The sequence below is a fragment of the Nansenia antarctica genome (assembly GCF_963989245.1).
Source record: "Nansenia antarctica genome assembly, chromosome: 1".
Classification (NCBI taxonomy): domain Eukaryota; kingdom Metazoa; phylum Chordata; class Actinopteri; order Argentiniformes; family Microstomatidae; genus Nansenia; species Nansenia antarctica.
The window spans coordinates 18,685,773-18,704,851 of NC_137674.1; the positions used below are offsets into that span (position 1 = coordinate 18,685,773).

General features: G+C 43.0%; 1 protein-coding gene across 1 annotated transcript; it reads left to right on the plus strand.

Annotated features, from left to right (window-relative positions):
- Positions 1–7,197: 7,197 nt before the first annotated feature.
- syndig1 (synapse differentiation inducing 1) lies at positions 7,198–18,040 on the plus strand (the record flags this gene model as incomplete). Its single annotated transcript, XM_080544918.1, has 3 exons — positions 7,198–7,752; positions 9,699–9,836; positions 17,882–18,040. The coding sequence occupies 3 exons, from the start codon at positions 7,198–7,200 to the stop codon at positions 18,038–18,040; spliced, it is 852 nt and encodes a 283-aa protein (XP_080401044.1).
- Between the last annotated feature and the right edge of the window lie 1,039 nt (positions 18,041–19,079).

The following is a 19,079-nucleotide window of genomic DNA, read 5'->3' on the forward strand; positions in this document are numbered from 1 at the left end:
CCGGTGCCTGAGAACTATCGTCAAGCACGCGTCGAGGAACACGACATGGGTTTACCTTTGATTTGATTTGACATTTTTCTAAGTGATTTTTTCTTAAGTGACCTTTGAATATTAGTAATCTTCATTAGGCTATTTTATAAACAGACAACGATCCCACTCTGTGCGTTGATACTTCTCCACCAATGTTTTAAATTAGATTCAGGTGAGGTGGATGGACTTATTACGAAAAAAGAAAAAAAAATACACTAGACATGACCATGACCTCGGTGGCCTCATGAACGCACTGGTTCACATGCTCTGTTCAATATTATAGTAGAGGCTGTTAACAACTTTTGACTTCAGTTCATGCAACAAATGTCCCCTTTGGCTTGCAAGTACCTTAGGGTCATAGAAAAACTTTTATCCAAAGACACAAGTGAGATCTGCTTTTTTTCAAAATGGCCGCCAACAATACCCGCCAAATGGCCGCCAAAAGTTTTTCTATCACCCTAAGGTACTTGCATGCCAAAGGGGACATTTGTTGCATGAACTGAAGTCAACGCGCTATATTTTGGTCTAACAGCCTCTACTATTAAGGCGATATTAACATTCGTCAGTAGGCCTGGCCTACTCTTGTTCGTGATGTAAAATGATCGAGAGATTAATAAACACGAATTTGAAACGTTCATGCGAAAGTTAAGTAACATTCACAAGCAAGTCTATATGGATGAGTTTAGCAAGATAACTTACTGATTAGTTCATTCGTTTAATTCCGATTAATGTTGTTCCCTGGTACTGGTTTCGTTTTCCCAACTCGTAAAGGCAGCCCGTCCCCCCAATTTGTGTTTGCCTCAAAACATCAACAATGTTTTTATTAGGCCGGTGTTGCACCATCTAACTGGGTGTATAGTGTGGTCATGTGTGCTCAGGACATACTGCTTGCTTGTTCCTCTTCTTTGGCCGGATTAGGAGGTCTCTCTTCTGTTTTGTTTGCAACGGTGCTTCCTCTGGAGACCTGCTACTTGGAATGATCTTTGCAGTTTAAGAGCATCATTTGTACTTGTGAATACCATTCAGTGCGCAACCTCTCCAGACGTCCAGACGGCCGGGAAGCGTGTCTTCTTTCTAGCTTGGCAGTCAGCTCATGGACAGGTCAGAGAGCAGTCAGCTCATGGACAGGTCAGAGAGCAGTCAGCTCATGGACAGGTCAGAGAGCAGTCCGCTCATGGACAGGTCAGAGAGCAGTCAGCTCATGGACAGGTCAGAGAGCAGTCAGCTCATGGACAGGTCAGAGAGCAGTCCGCTCATGGACAGGTCAGAGAGCAGTCAGCTCATGGACAGGTCAGAGAGCAGTCCGCTCATGGACAGGTCAGAGAGCAGTCAGCTCATGGACAGGTCAGAGAGCAGTCAGCTCATGGACAGGTCAGAGAGCAGTCAGCTCATGGACAGGTCAGAGAGCAGTCAGCTCATGGACAGGTCAGAGAGCAGTCCGCTCATGGACAGGTCAGAGAGCAGTCCGCTCATGGACAGGTCAGAGAGCAGTCCGCTCATGGACAGGTCAGAGAGCAGTCAGCTCATGGACAGGTCAGAGAGCAGTCAGCTCATGGACAGGTCAGAGAGCAGTCCGCTCATGGACAGGTCAGAGAGCAGTCAGCTCATGGACAGGTCAGAGAGCAGTCCGCTCATGGACAGGTCAGAGAGCAGTCAGCTCATGGACAGGTCAGAGAGCAGTCCGCTCATGGACAGGTCAGAGAGCAGTCAGCTCATGGACAGGTCAGAGAGCAGTCAGCTCATGGACAGGTCAGAGAGCAGTCAGCTCATGGACAGGTCAGAGAGCAGTCATTAGTCATCTACTTGTCATCAGCATGACCACGCTCCTTTTTGGGTAAAATCCAGCACAGCTTTTTTTTATTGTTTGGAATGTTAAAACTTCTTTAGCTGTTTTATTGAGTTAAGACCAATGTCTGGTCTTAATGTCATGTAAATAGCTGCAATGTAAATATGTTGAATTAAATAGTTTAATACTTATTTCCCCCCCACTGCATCTTCCCATTAAACCCCATAATTCCTCCAGTTTAGCTTCTCCTAATGATTGCTTGAAAGATATCAGATGTTGGATGTCCTAGAACTTTTTACAATTGACATTGACATTAGCATTTTTGGCACTTAGCAGCCTTATTCCAAAGTGACTTACAATCAATACATTTGACTAAGCAAGTGAATCGTCAATTCACCAGTCGTTGAGGAGGGGAGGGGAATGTTTCATTAACACAACAAGGTTGTTCTCAACAAAGTCTAATACAGTATTGTTTCATTAACAAAGTTCTCAACAAGGTCTAATACACTTTTGAGCAACACTGTAACATAGGTTTACCGTATACCTACCTTATACCTATCTTATACCTATGTACAACACGTTACATGTTATTATCTAATGGTAATACATATCATATGTATATGTATAGCTAGGTCATTACACAGTGACATGAATTCTACTCTGTACTTACTTAGGCCTTTAAATTCCCTAACATAGGCCATTGATGAAACCCCTCCATCCTCTCCAGTCTTGTGCTCTCCGATCCAGTTGTTGCCATGACAGCCCTTCCGCCTTCATCTCCTGTTCTGTGGTTCCTCTCCAGGCTCCAGGTGGTTCTAGGTCTTCCTCCTGCCTTGTGGGTTCCATGTTAGAGCCGATTGGAAAAAACATTGCCTGGTGTGATGAGTCCTTATTTCTGCCGTGACATTCAGATGATTTGTCAGAATTTGGCATAAACAACATGAAAGCATGGATCCATCCTGCCTTGTGTAAATGGTTTTTATTTATTTTTATTTGTTTATTTAACCTTTATTTATACAGGTAAGAAACACATTGAGCCCCAAGGGCTCGTTTTCAAGTGTGACCTGTTCAGGCATACAACATCCACCACAAACAAATACAATACAAAAACCTGGCCTACATAGTCTAAAACTAAACTAAAAACTACATTGTCTAAAACTAAAACTAGTCTAAAATAGTCTAAGATAAACTAAACTTTCCGTCAGTATAGACTAAAACTAAACTAAAACTACACAGTCTAAAACAAAAACTAGTCTAAAACAGTCTAAGATAATCTAAAACTAAGCTAAAACTACAAAAACCTAAAACTAGACAGTTAAAGATCTAGGGACAGGGAGGGGTCAGTAATGGGCAAAAGGGAGGGTCAACTTAATAGCAAGAACAGATCATGGACTCGCACTGTATGCCTCTCAGCAAGAGCTTGAAACTGGAGAGAGGGATCAGCTGAGACAGTTTCAGACTCTGCTGTAATGAATTCCAAGAGGAAGGGGCTGCAAATGAGAACGCCCTTTTTGCGGTTTAGGCTGGTGTTGGTGGTGTAATGGTGTGGGGGCCAGTAAAGCCAGAACAGAACCCTTCTTTTCCTCACTCAAATAGTTATTCACTCACAGTCAATAGTTATTTTTTTGATTCCAATTACTTTTGAGGTACTACTAGCACTGTTTTTGTCATCCAGCTGGTCCTATTGCAAGAGCAGAGTGATGACCACAGCAGTGGTTTTTATACTTTTCTTTGTTAAATAAGATTGTGTTCAGGTGATTACCTAATCAGTACCTCACTAAGTAGAATGAGGTGTGCCTGTGTTGGAACTCAACACACACTGGAATGGAATGGCTGCCATACATGTAGACATGCTGATTTAAGACATATTTGGAGTGGTCTCTTCATTTTTCTCAGAGATGTGTATACAATGTATGTGTATTTCACAAAGGCTACAGATAGATCTCTAACCTATTTGCATGAAGCCTACACCTGAGGGCGGTATTGCATTGTGTGATGTAAGCAGCAGGCATAAACTCATGAACGTACGATTTACACAGTCAAGAGCAACACATCTGTTAGCTTTCTCAACAATACAGTCTCTAGCCTGATGTTGAGTATAGCTTCTTTATTTGTAATTGTGGAGGCTATTTAATTAAGTGATTAGCTTAATTTCAACCAATGAGCTAATTATATCCATATAGGCCTATTATGGGACTATTCATGGAAAAGGGGCCCCCCTATTAGACACACAAAAACACATATTTACAAAAACACATATTTAGTAGCCGTGTTCTTTAGGACCATGGGGATATTGTCTTATTTTCAAGTGGTAGCCTGAGATTTCACACAGCAGCACACTGCACTAGCGTAGAGTGCTGCCTCGAACGGGTCTGGGTTTCAGTCCGTCAACTCAACTGTGCTCCACGTTTTCTTGGTCTCACAGACCAAAAGCCAGAATGCATCACCACCAGCATCGCAGGCACACAGTAACCGAAAGTGTCACAGACTAAATGTTTATCTCTAGGTCAGTAGTGTAGACCTATTCGGAGACAAGTGGCAGAGACAAAACCGGACACTTAACTTCGGTGAACATTGTTTTGGTATTAAGGCGGAATGCAGGGGGACCTAGTCTGGAGAACCGACTAGGATTCTCAGTGAAAAGGAAGGAGCGGCAAAAGGATTTCGCTGGGTCGACTTATGTTTTGCACCGGGTCTTCTCACAGCAGAACGCTTTCACCTTGGGAGGTAAGTATAGCCTATACTAGTGTGCCTTGCCTGTGCCAGTAGGCTACCCTACAGCACCACCGAATGATTGCACAAGAATGCACAATAATTAGATCAGTGCATTACAATCAAATGAAACCTATGGCAACACGATGTTAATTGCGAATCAATTGCTATTCACATATTATAGGGATGCTTCATCCCAATATGTTTGATTCAAAAGACAAAGCCTATATAGGTTGCGTTCATGGTTTAGTTGGACAATATGGAAAGGGGTTAGAACAGTAATCTTTTGGACAACATGTGCTTCGTTAGTATTTTCTGCGTATTGCGACGATATTGCCGCATTTGCAACGACTGTGAAGGGGACAATCCCGTGTTCACGCGACGATCCAGGTCATTGAATGACAGGACCATGGACAGCTCCTGGAGTACCCGGGGATTTAATTCTCCTGATCTGCCTCTTTTCTCTGACCATGTTTTTCCTCAAGTAGCTACTGTAGCCTATATTTCATGACGTGTGTCCGTGCACATTGATCTAAACTGGTGTTTAAATTCATATTTTATACTGGTGGTGTTTAGATTCTGTTTTTTTCCCTCGCGAGTAGGCTATAAAACATAGGCCCGTTCGTTCAGACTATACGAAATCAAAAGTGGGGGAAGCGCATGGCTATTCATCGTAAATAACCAGTTATCCCACTGTAGAGGCCTAGCTAGTACTATTGTCTTTTGAAGTAGCATAGAACTCAACTATACGAATATTAACACCGACGTTATATGAGTTTCATATAAAGTTTTTGACTGGGATCATACGCTGGAACAGAAACAGGGTAAACATTATTATGTCTGATTGATGCAATGGTTGCCTTTTTCTAAAATGCAATGCCATACCACCATACCATGATACCATAACATTGAACGTCCTCAATGCTGCTGTAACTACTCAAGGATAGATGTACAGTACATGTAACCTACTCTTTCTTTATGCTGACAACTCTCCATGATGTGAAGAGAATCAGACAACTACGAAAGTCCTCAACTGCTGAAGAAAAAGTCAATATTATTATGTCTGATTGATTAAATCAGAAGTAGGTTCACTGTTGTGCTCACTGAAACATTCTGATTTATATAGCCTTAGTTCTTCTCCAACCATAAATTATAATTATTTCGTGTTTTAGCCTCAATGATTAAGAAAACATGTACGCCAATTTTACAGATAGAGTGTCGCTCAACATTCTTGATTTAATTCTCATCAACAGGGATCTATTAGGACTCCATGGTCTCTTTCATTTTCCTTATTGCCAGACTAGTTACAGTATGTAGAACTACTCAAATGGCTGAGGCTCAGTGCTGAGATAAGCCTTTAAAAGCTTTGATTTGCCACGGCCAGTTGTGGTGATATGCTCATAGATAAGTGATATGCTATTACTACCACTGTGATAAACTAGACAACCTTCTCTCATGATGTAACATATTGGACTATCTTTCCTACACGCATGCTTTGACCAGCTTTGAGCATTGAAGGGGATATAAAGAGAATAGCATTTTTAATTCCATTGGAGCTACTAATTATCCCATTAAAGCAACATGTATATGATAGCATGAACTTAAATATTGGTGGGTAACTTCCCTTGAGGTTATAGAAAGTCAAATTTGACTGACAAAAAGCATACAAATAAAGGATTGCAATTTTGTCCCCAGAAAATATCCAGATATCTGCTTGGTCATAAGACGCTGCTTACCACTCTAAAAAACATCCTTTCCATTCCGGGCCTTGGCAAGAGTGTTCAGATAATGCAATGGTAGAATCAATTTCTCTGATATGTTTCTTGGATAGAAGTAGTACAGTATGTGTCTGTTTCAAAGTGAAAAAAATCTCTTCCTTTTTTTTACATACCCATCAGGGTGTAAGGAGTTTGTCTCAGTGCATGTTTGAATAGGACAATTAGGCCTACTTATAATACTGTACATACACACACCAAGGACCCATGCAATGAACACAACCTGAACCACAAAAGCATTAGGCATTCCATCCAGTGCGTGCATGTGTGTGTGTGTGTGTGTGTGTGTGTGTGTGTGTGGGAGAGGGAAAGTGAGACAGTGTGTGTGTGTGTGTGTGTGTGTGTGTGTGTGTGTGTGTGTGTGCACCACATACATTTGTTGGTACACAAACCACCAGATGAAATGCAAAGTGATGTTGGCTGGGAATCTGAAATGCCTTAGGCAAAACACTCCTCTCCACTTTATGATAACCCCTCTACTTGGCCATGCTGCTGGATGTGCTGGATTTAGTAAATACATTCGCATAATCAATTACATTTACTTGAGAACTGAATCCAAGAGCATACGAAAATATCGGCAGAATGCCAAACGCTGACAGAAAATAACCGTGTTGTGATTATTTCACATCTGAAATACCATAACAGATGAGACGAAGGGAGGTGTAAATATAGTCTATTTGTGTGTCTAACGCTTTCGATTGGGAAACACACACACACACACACACACACACACACACGCTGGGTACAAAATACCTTTTTATCTACTCAGCCACTTTCATCTGATTCCCACAGGAGAGGTGCAGCCTGCCATCTCATGCCTTCCCAAAAACCCCTATGAGAGAGGCCTCTAAAGAGGAGGGGATTTGATCAAACGATCCAGCTCTGAAAGCCGGGATGGAGAATGGACAGGGAGCAGGGCCGACCAGCTCCGACCAGGCCGAGGAGCCTGTCCCCCCCAGCCAGAGTAAGACGTCTCCAGCCAGGGTAGGAGGGGACGCCGGCCTGGACCACTGCAGGCGCAACGGATTGATTAACACCCGTAGCCTCGTGGTGGAGACCAAGGAAGGCCTGGTGTCGGTGTACTCTGCCCCCCAGTACCAGGGCCATGTGGTGGGCAATCTGCCTCCCCAGCAGGGGTCCTCCTCCTCCCAGGGACCTCCGCAGCTGCTGAACCCCAACGCTCTGTCCCAGGCCGTGGACCCCCGCTTCAGACCCAACCTCATCCTGTACTCCGAGAACATGCTGAGGGCCTGGGGGGAGGGCGGGGGCGGCGGGGGGGACTGCTGCGAGACCACCTTCATAGAGGACCTGGCGCACGGCCCCCCTGCCGGAGGAGGGGACACGCTGATGTTCGCCGACGGCAAGTTCCTGGACCTCTCTGCGGAGGACGCCAAGATCCAGACGTTGTCCTACGACATGGACGACGAGGACGAGTTCCAGGAGCTGGAGGTAAAGTAAGACTCGGCGGGCGGGGGGATCTGTGTTTTGTCATTTTCTCATTAGACACTGAGCAGTAAACAGTTGAATGTTTACACACTGCTCGGAGCTCGGATGAATATCTTGAGCTGGAATATTTCAAAGGCTATATCTCTCCACCAGGGAGGCTCTGTACAGAATGGAGAGGTGGGGAGAGAGGAAAGAAGGAGAGGGGGGCGGGGGGGGGGGATAGTGGAGAGGTTGTAAAGGGAGAAGAGGGAAGAAGGATGTGGAGAGTAGAGAGTGAAGAGGGAAGGAGAGAGTCAGTTACCTGCTGAGCCACCAACTGTTCTGATTCAGCCAGTAAATTCACCAACTTATGAGAATTCAGTGACATATATATAAGGTGGCTTACCTTTTGTGTGTGTGTGTGTGTGTGTGTGTGTGTGTGAGTGAGAGAGAGAGAGAGTGTAGAACCTGTCCCTTGATTAACTGAATTCAATTCAAATTAGCGTAAAATGTTCATTTCAATGTTAAACATAAAGGATTATTGTGTCAACACTGAAAATGTTGTGGTTCTGGTAGTCCAGTGTAGACATTACTTTTGGTACTGAACTATACGACCAAATACTACCCAAAATGGTTCTGTTGTCTCCCTATGAGAAGCCCTACCCAACTTTCATATACGTAGATATAGATTCTATATATGATTTCTTTGATATTCACAGCAATGTCATGCAATGTCTTCGCTGCCCAGAGAGGCCTAATCCGAGACTAAAATGTGTATTCAATTGAGATTTTCTGTTGAACATGTTATTTAGTCCAAGACTAGGTTTAATCTGTGTCACTTCTGTTCTGTCATTACTACCGTAAGTGTTCTGACCCAAAGTACTTGCAAAGACGTTTTTTGGAATCCAAAACTGAGCACCCGATTATTATGCAGCCACAATCCTGAATCCTCTACACTCAGATTCAGGGCAGTATGACGAATGAGATTATTGAATTAAACATTTTGTCATCTTGAAGTCAGATCAGAATCCACTTGAAGTTAATTAGCGAGATGTTTTAGGGGGTGTAATGGTTTGTAAAGTTCCTACCTAACCACCCTCTAGGACTGGATGGTTGTCAAAACTCTTGTTCTAATGATAATCAAACAGAGAGAGAGAGAAGGGTGGTGGGGGGTTGGGGGGGTATTACCCATCATTGTCCAGCTGGCAAGGCTGGTCATGCCCCTGTCGAGGTGAACATATGTACTGAGCCCTCTCTGTGCAAATCGACTGCTAGAGAGGCCCAGCTGTGCAAGCTGTTTGTGCCTTCACAAAACCATGTACGAGGGTGAGGGGAGCAAGGAGCTGTATTCTGTAGACAGAAAATGATGTCAGCTAAACATTAGCAAGCAGTAATCAAAAAATGCAACATGACAAGAAGGTGTTGATGCAAAACGGATGAATTCTTGCAATGGTTACCATGTGATAGTCTCACAAGCCAGGCATGTTCTTGTAACACTAGGGCCCTCAAAATGTCTGCTTAACCAAATTCACCTGGGAACACCACCACTAGTGTGCCCTTGAGTAAGGCACTTAGCCTAATTTAGCCCTAATTGACTTCAGGGAGACTGTCCCTGTAATCTCTAATTGGAAGTCGCTTTGGATAAAAGCGTCTGCTAAATGATGGAAATGTAACAAAGTAACCTGGAGCCCCTCCTCCGAGTACCACCCTGGAAGGTGTGTAGTGCTTAAATGAACAGTTGTAAAATCAATATTTGCAGGTCAATCTTCTGTGTGTGAACTAACAAAATATGTTAAATAATGAACTCTGCTGGTCTAGGGGAGGAGTGGGTCTGGATTGTCAAAAGAGATAAAAGTTGCTACATTACCTACAAAGCTTTTGGGAAGCTCACCCCTGTTCTCTAGACCTTTAGATATCTACCTTCTGTCTCGACCCTCATCTCAAAGTAGTGACTCTGTGTATTTCTGCAGAGTGAGTACTCCAGTGACACAGAGAGCGAGGACAACTTTCTGATGATGCCTCCTAGAGACCACTTGGGCCTGAGTGTGTTCTCCATGCTGTGCTGCTTCTGGCCCCTGGGGATCGCTGCCTTCTACCTGTCCCATGAGGTGAGGCCTACACTGACTCACGTCTATCTCTCCAAAACACTAATAACTGAGTCTGTCAAACAAAAAAAGGCAGTGTTTAAATGTTTTTATTATGCCCAGTATGTGCACAAATAAATGATTGTAATAATTGTAATCATTTACAGATTTACAGCATAGTATTGGCAATAAAGTACTCTTGAATGCTAGACTCTAACAGAGGCTGTGGAAAGAGACTAGACGCAAAGCTTAGAATGTATGGTTAAATCTAAGACCTAGAGACGATTATTTGTGACATACAATGAAACCAAACAGCCTAGGTTGTGCCTCGTTCTTGTAACAGAGTCAGGCAGTGGACTCTTGCCTGTTCTACTGTGGTTGGAATGTATAAGTCATTGTTCAATATTTCTGCATGCTGTTTAACACTTGGGATATAAAAAGACAACCTATGGTTCCCGGGGGGGGGGGGGGGGGGGGGGGGGGGGGAGCCTGGGAGGCAGAACACTGTAAAGAGAAACGAATCATAGTGAAAACTGACAAGCCTAATCTAACAGAGTTTAGCTGTGGCTTTTAGCAGCTGGTAGGTCAGCCCCAGCAGGTTATTTTTGCCCAGTGTAATAATGATGTTCCCGAGTGTGAGCTGCTCATACAGCCCCAGCTTGCGGGGAGCTCGTTCTAAAGCAGGCTGCTGCCCACTCTGCACCACTGTGGTCTGTCTGCAAGTCACGACTCCACACCTACATCTCTCTCATTCTCCATTTAAAACTGTGGCTTGGCTGGCATAGGCAACACTACAGCCCACACTAAAATCAATTCCTTAAAATCCAACTATAAAGCCATGCAGCTGCAGAGTAGCAGAGAATGTCGCAGGCTGGAATTAAAACAGCAGAACGCCACTCTGCCATTGAGAGAGGGTTCTGGGAGCTTCAGCGTATCCCAGATAAGCGGTTGAAAGACCCTGCAGCACTGCGCACGCACAGCTCAATATTCTGAATCTCAGTAAATTGCTTAACACATATAAGCACAGGTTAAGAATATATCATCTGATATATATATATATCATATCTTCTTCTTGGGATAGTTTGCAAAGTATAGGAAAATTGTAGAAATTACAGTGTTTGACCTCATCACATTTTATTGTGTAGAAAAAACCAAAATGCATTTGGGAAGTTTTGTGCGTTGATACATGAGAGAAAACGAATGAGAGGTAGAATACTGAAACAGAACAAATTCTATTCAGCTGCACATCCCACTAACAACTATTACTGCAAGGCTGACACACATCCCACTAGGGGTGGGCATCGACGATCGATAATTGATCGATAAGGATCTTGGTCGATCACAAAATAAAACATTTGGTCGATCACCCCCCAAAAAATATTATTATTATTTTTTTTTTTTGTGATCGACCAAATGTTTTATTTTGTGATCGACCAAGATCCTTATCGATCAATTATCGATCGTCGATACCCACCCCTACATCCCACTATCTTGGGCTTCGTGCACACGGCAGGTCTTGATGCTCAATTCCGATTTTTTTACACAGATCCAATTTTTTTGTTTGGCAGTTCACATTACTTTTAAAATGTGACCTATATTTGACCTACATTGACTCTTGTGTGAACATTCCACGGCCCTGAACAGACCCGCATGCGCAGAAGGACAATAACAATGACGTCAGGATGTCACGTGCAGCGCACTGTTTACAGAAGTAACCATGGATAACATGATAACGTTACAAACGGTTTCATTTTCAAGTTTTTGTGCAGCGGAAGCCGGCAAAGATATGAGCAAGTGGTCAAAAGAAGAAGGATGAGGAAAAAGAGAGCCAAATGCTTAGCTATGGCTTTTTGTAGAGCACTCGCTAAAGTGCAGGGTTGCCAGATGGGGCGGGTTACCGCCGAATGGGCTACTGGATGTAGCGGTTATAGACTGGTTAGGCTGTAAATTGTCAATCCCATCTGGCAACCCTGCTAGAGTGAAATGCGTAAAAGTCGCATTAAACGTGACTTGAAAGTTCAGATGGCGGGCGCATTGCTAAATATCAGATATCTATCCGATATAATACCACCTCTTTAAGAAAGTCAGATTTCATGTGACTTGCGCTGTTCACACGGTCATGCATAAATCAGACCTGAGTCGCATGTCGGCAAAAAAATCTGATTTGGGTCACATTTCACTGCCATGTGAACGAAGCCTTATTGCAAGGCTGATACTCATCCCACTGTCTTATTGCAAGGCTGATACACATCCCACTATTACATATACATTTACATTTTTGCCATTTAGCAGACGCCTTATTCCAAAGCCACTTACAATCGATACATTTGACTAAGCAAGTGAATCATCAATCCAGCAGTCGTAGCAGGAAGAGTAATCTAGCCCAGGCCAGGGGCCATTGGCAGTCGTCGTGATAGAAAAAGAAAGAAAGATGTTTTTCTTAGTGCAAGGCTGATCATACATCCCACTATTTTAGTGCACGGCTGATACAAAACCATCTGTATTTATGTGGATGCTAAAGATACACCACGTCTACTGCCCACACACACAACACTGTTTGACAGCTCCGCTTCCAGCACGTCCCTCCAGAGTATTTCACTTGAATCAAGGTCGAATTGTCGCTTGTGACGACTACAAACGACGGTTTCTGCACAGATTTGAGTGTGAAGATGTACTTCACATGGTCAAAGCAAAGCAGGAACTAGCTACTGTGCATAGTGGTAGGACCTTGATAAGAGTGGCTCTAAGCTTTGCACTTAGTTTCTTCATATCGAGAGTGACTATACACACATGTTTTATTGATTCCATTTGCCTTTTGTATGCTCAGGACTCCAATTAATTTCCTCCATTGAGGGAGAACAAAGCGATCAATACATTGCTCATTGGGGCGTCAGAGAGTAGGAAAAAGGCTTTAAAGCAAAACAAATCTAGATTCAATGGATTAAGATTGCAGGAAATCCACCACTTTCTATTGGATAAACAACCTACTGTAGTATTAGCAGTTGCTAAACGTTTTTTTCTGAATCTGTCAAACCTGGAAATTTCAAACCAGAAATGTGGTTGTTTATTTCTGTGCCGACATTAACATTGTTTACCCCTTTGGTCTTCAAGGTTTTTGTTTCCTTGCACCAACTGAGAAGGCATCATTGTCACAACCACTAACGTTATGTCTTCATTCGTTTTGATGCTTTTTTCTAGGTGATAATTACGTCATTTATTTATTTATTGTAATTAATGGTATTTGGATATTTGATCCAGGGCCGGCCCTAGGACTTTTGTGGCACTAAGCAAGATTTCTAATGTGCCTCAAAATCAGTCCTCAAAATCTGTGCTTTTCTTTTTTATTTCTTTTTTTAAGTGTGGCCCCCTCTAGTGGTTGTGGCCCTAAGCGACCACATAGACTGCTTATGCGTCGGGCCAGCCCTCGTTTAATCCATTATTCCGATTCCGACCCTCGACATTATCTTGCATGTCATCCCTCCTCTCTCTCATCCATCCTTCCTGTCAATCTCTACAGTCTCCATCCCAACAAAGCAGAAATGCCCTAAAATATAAAAAAAAATGCATGTTCCAGTCTCCATCCTCCCACACTTCATATGTCACTGTCTGAACATTCAAGGGAGATTCGCGGACATGTCGGTGTCCTGAATTTGCCTTGATGAAGTATGTAGGACTGAGGCGGAGTCGCTTTCATTAATACAGCAGCACCAACAGTAAAACAGTTCCTGATTACCATCTTGCAGAGTGGAATTGTTTCATGCATAATGCATCCGCCGGCACATTACATCCTATCTCTTCTAGGGCGGAAGGGAAACCAAGAGAGATTATGTTGTGAAATTCATATGCAAGCAGGAGTTCAGACATCCACTAACCCATCAGAGTGTTAGACGGGGAGGGGAAGGAGCAGAGGACAGTTTTGAGTCTGTAGACCTCATCATACATAAATAGACATTATACAGACGTGGTAGGTGCATCGGTGGGCATATTCCAAGACAATCGTAGCTGATACAGTAGGAAAGGTAAGGTACCGGTATCCAGGAATCCTTGTCCAATTAGCATCATCAGAATATGAGAAGAATAAGAAGACCTTGATCTAAGAAAAGAGAGACTGACATTCGTACGTGCGTCGCCCTTCACCTGCACTTTACACACTCAACCCTGTTCTGAATATCAAAATATTTTTCCGCTCAGCATGCTGTTTCCAGGGTAACACATACATGTAACATAAGCAGTTGGGTTTTTTAGATTTCTCTTTAGATCAGGTGAGGGTAACAAGCTTTGTTTCCGTGATCTGAGAGGTGGTACGTTTGCATACTATGGCTGAAGCTCCTCAAACAACAGCTGTTATAGCTGTAGCACATACAGAATGACTCGGCGTGTTGCTCTGTGAATAATGTATGTCAACAAGACCCAACTGATGTGTGATGATGATCTCTATTTATACTAAGATAGAGAAAACAGGTACAGCAGGTACATTACTATTGTCCAATATCCCAGTGCAAGCTCTGTGGAACGCTCCATCTCTTTAGCTAGGCCCATTTATAATAATAATAATAATAATAATAATAATAATAATAATAATAATGTTTTATTTGCAATGCAATCAACTTGTGAATCCATTTTTTAAATTTGCTATTTTTTGCTCCAGGCATAGGGTCATCCATAGTCGGCATCCCCTGGAGCAATTAGGGGTTAAGTGCCTTGCTCAAGGGCACATGCAGCTACCTCCTGAGGCGGGGATCAAACCAGCGACCTTCCGTTTGCTCTTTAACCACTAGGCTACTGCTGCCCCCATGATGTGCTTCGTAACGTTGGGAGACTGACCAGCCAGGACAAACAACAAAGGAGCACAATGGGATTTTTAAGCCACTGTCTGTTAATTTAGTTTCTGGGTCAGCCATGAGGAATACCTCATCATCTTTGTGTTGATAGTGATTATTATAGCTTCAGACGTAAACACACGATACCTATTTTGAACACCTCTGATACTCCCTTCCTGAAACGTTGCTGAAAGAATGTGTCAAAACCACTGGCTTTTAGACAATTATCCTGTGCATAAAACCTCATTGATATTCTAACGGGAAAGTATTGGTTGACAAAAAGAAAAAGTGAATTATTGGTGAATATGTTATTTTCTCTAAATATGTTTGATACTACGGGCGAAGTTCAAAAAGCCCTGAGAAAGGATCCCTCTGTGTCCTAATATCAAACTGCAACAATCTGTTTTTGCTAAGCCAGTGTGCATAATCTGATTCACTGCTTTTAGAGCATGCTCCGTCACAAATCGGGGTAAGCTCTTTACATAATATTTTGGCTCAATACAGTGTGCGAGTGGGCCTTGTACGGAATAAGCTAGGAACAAATACCCTCCTTGGACGATAGCCAGACATATTCCACAAAGCAAAAAAATATATATATTTACTGTATTTACCACTGGTGTGCTTCTATGTTTCTGATTTTTTCTTCTATCCCCACATCCACACAATGACCTACTTCTCTATACTTTCATGTCTATGCGTGTATGCACCAGAGGATGACAGCGTAGGAGTATTGTCTGTTTTTAGCCGATGCTCTCAGATCTCGTGGATAAAAGAAGAACAGTTTACTGTACAATGTGTCTGTAACACACGTTTTTCCTTCCACAGGCCAAAATGATCTCCTGTTTTCTATTCTTATTGCGTCTGAGGAACTGCGGTGCTGTCGCTCGATGGTTAACTCGTTTGTACTTCGATTTGATTGTAATTAATCAGGCTGACATGATTTGAACCAGTAATTACAAATCACTGTTTCTTGCCTGCACAGAACAATATGGTCATTAATCGTATTTGCATACTTCGTATGCTCACTAACCGCAGGGAGGCCAGGATTGTAAATGGGTGTCTCCTTAAGACTCATATTACTGTATGCGACACACAAAGAGATGAGAATAATGAGACATCATCTAGGTGAGACATTGGGATCATCTCACATCTGAAACAAATCATCTGTAGCTGAAAGCCTTCTGAGAGTTACTGAGAAATCTCCATCTCCCTCTTATCCTACAACAACTATGAAAGACACCCTATTGAGCTGTCTCTCATTAGTAGGAATAGTCAGATTTATGTAACTGATATCATATATACATGTTTCAAAAAATGCCTCAGATACATTTAAAATGTCAGTGGGGTAGATGGGCAGAATCCTGCCTGATGCTGGGGTCCAAGGCCCACATCTGCCAGCTCTATGCAGGCTAAATGATTAGTGGTGCCTTTCAGTAAATCTGTGGCATGGCCTGCAGTCAGGTCTATTGATCCACATGGTCCCAGCAGTGCAGGGCCTCTCTATCTATTTGGGAGGATAATGGGGGCAGTGGACAGGAATCTGATCTCTTTAGATAAAATAATACCTTCAAGCCCAGATTAACCAGGATCACTCATCCCAATGCTGGGAATGATGCCTTTGGAGCTTGGAGTTGGATAGAGAAAGTATGTATGTGAATAAGTCTGCAACAGGGGGCTGGGGATGAGGGGGTGTAATGAGTATTGGGTCATCTTCAGACTAGTGTTATATGGTGGAGAGTTTATCTTTTGTAATGGACAAAATATTTGGTCTTCTCCCTATGAAAAGCAGCAACGACAATTCTTCAAATAGGTGTTAGAATTTCTATGATCCTTTGCTTTCAAGCCAACGAATAAGCCTTTGACTCCCATGTTAAAGAAGATTACCTCTTTTGGTATATCTACTCATCCCTTAGGTATTGTATTGTATTGTGTTATTGCCAAGGGCTTCTTGATAGGTCTGGTCTTACATTATGTAAACATGAGTGCTCCTCATTTTCAATGGAACCGATCATTTGCTTTCATCTACTTTGCATTTTCGAGTCCCTGAATCACAAAAGCTCTGGATGCAGTCTTCAGATAATAAAGGCAATAATGTTCTCACCAATTTTCTGACATTCAAGCATGTTGGTCGTGGTGACTGGACATTTCAAACGTTTTTTTTGAACATACCCTTGAAAATGGTAGAATCTTCCCCAACAAAGTGAAGGCTGCTGAATAAGACAATGAGTGTAGCTAAACAACGTACTCCATAGTGTTGAGGTTTAGGTGGCTATACACTCCAGGAAAACAAATGGATCACATGGCTGAACATAACAACTTCCTGCTGTGCTGCTAGGGCTCAAGGACTGAAACTGATGCCCTGACAGGAAGAGTTACATCCAGTACATCTCTTTGACTTGAATGTGTATCACAGGGCCGCTAGGGAACGTCTGTGGAGGAGGCTTGTTTACAGTATACTAAAGAGGCACACGGCTAAGATGGCTGTGTGCTTTCTAAACAATAGTAAGTAAGTAAGTATATTTCAAAAATATATAATCACATTTACTGAAATTGCATTTGTTAGAATCTCGTTTTACAGGAAGTGGAAAGTGGAGCCGCGTTGAATTCCCAAACATCTCTGAAACGTCGCCAAAAATGGCAACAGATATGACTTATCGTTCCTAAAAATTAATTTGCAGAGCTCACAATGGCCCATAGGTCCTCCCCTGTCACTCCCTCCCAGTCACCCTCCTCCTCCCTCCTGTCTCTCCTTCTTTCTCTCCCACCTTTCTCTTGCTCTGACTCTCGCTCCCTATACTGTGTGCGTTGTCCTACGTGCAGGCACTGCAGAGGAGGGATGTTCCTCCAGTAAGAACTAGGTGATGAACAGAGTGACTGAGATCAAATCAGTGACTGTGGTACTGTTCAGTGTAAGTAGAGGCAGACAGTAGTTTTTTTTTCCCCACTATGCTTGTGATTATGATTATGAAACGGTTTACTTTTCCAGTGTAATGCATAACATAGATCTATTTAAAATTGTCCTTGTTGGCTTTAACATCAGTCCTGGTTACGCCCCTGAATGCTGTCAACGTCATCCATCATGATCCTGTCGTCTCTTCACCCTTCCTCTGACCCAGGAGAACAGATGAGCTCCTCCACCAGATCCGCATCCAGTCATCTGCCTGGAAATGGGCCAATTTGCTGTATGATTTCCTCCAATAATTCAGTAAATCTCTCTCTCTCTCTCTCCTCTCTCTCTCTCTCTCACAGACAAACAAGGCAGTCTCTAAGGGGGACTTTCATCTGGCTAGCTCCAGCTCCAGACGTGCCCTGTTCTTGGCTGTGCTGTCAATCACCATCGGGACAGGCATCTACGTGGGTGTGGCTGTAGCGCTCATCGCATACCTCTCCAAGAACCACCATTTGTAGCCTTGCTTTGCCCCCACCCCCCTGGACTGACAGTGTGATTCACTTGGGGGCAAATGGATTTTGTGACTTCAAAGCATGGGGCAGTCAGTCAGAATGAAGAGGCCTGACCGAACGGGTTGATGGAGTTCATTGGATGTATCAAAGGAGGGACAAGACATGGAGAAGATTCCCACAACTGTCAAGCAATTATCTGATTTTGGCGATGAGAAAATGGTCAATTGTTAGCTGTCACACGTGACGAGTGCTTTTTTATTTCTGACGGTCAAGATTGAAGTGCAAGTTTGACCATGATAATACATCCTGTGAGAGGATCATCAGACACTTGCACGGTACAATCTGCACCAAGGGCATAACGTTTACAGGGCTTGTCCTCTACTCTGACATGGACGTCGTGAAGTGGGGTGTTTAACGTCCGACAGCATTCTTCACAACCGTATCATTCACGTTGGCAGCTACTGTTGACTGTAACGTTCATTTAAGGGCTGATAATGCTGTCAGTCACCCATACTATGTAGATTAACATGGGTGTACATTTATTATACGTTACTTTTAATTGATCTGTGGATGTCACATGTTATGTGTGCACACTGCAGCTGACTGACATTGGGTTAGAGTAAGATAAGGCTCTATATAAAGAGTAAGATAAGGCTCTATATAAAGTGCAATCATCAAGAGAGGGCTGATGTATCACCACAGCACAATATTGCTTACACATACAGTATTTCTCACACCTGAAATGTGTACTTAACAACATGCTATTCAGTTCCGTCAGATGGAGCCTGCTCAGACAGAGATGCCCTACGTTGATATGCACAAATCAACAAGGGGAAGACACCCAGACCCAGGTGGGAACGATGCTGTAAATACCTCTCTCTGGATGCTTGTTGTTTCTACACACATACTGGAATAGATGTGATAATCGATTGATTGACTTGCTGCAATACAGATTCAATTTTTTCCTGCTGTATACTGTTATGTCAACACTCTCACTGTTTTCAATACTTCAGTCATTGTTTTTTGACATAAAGCGCTTGCCAAT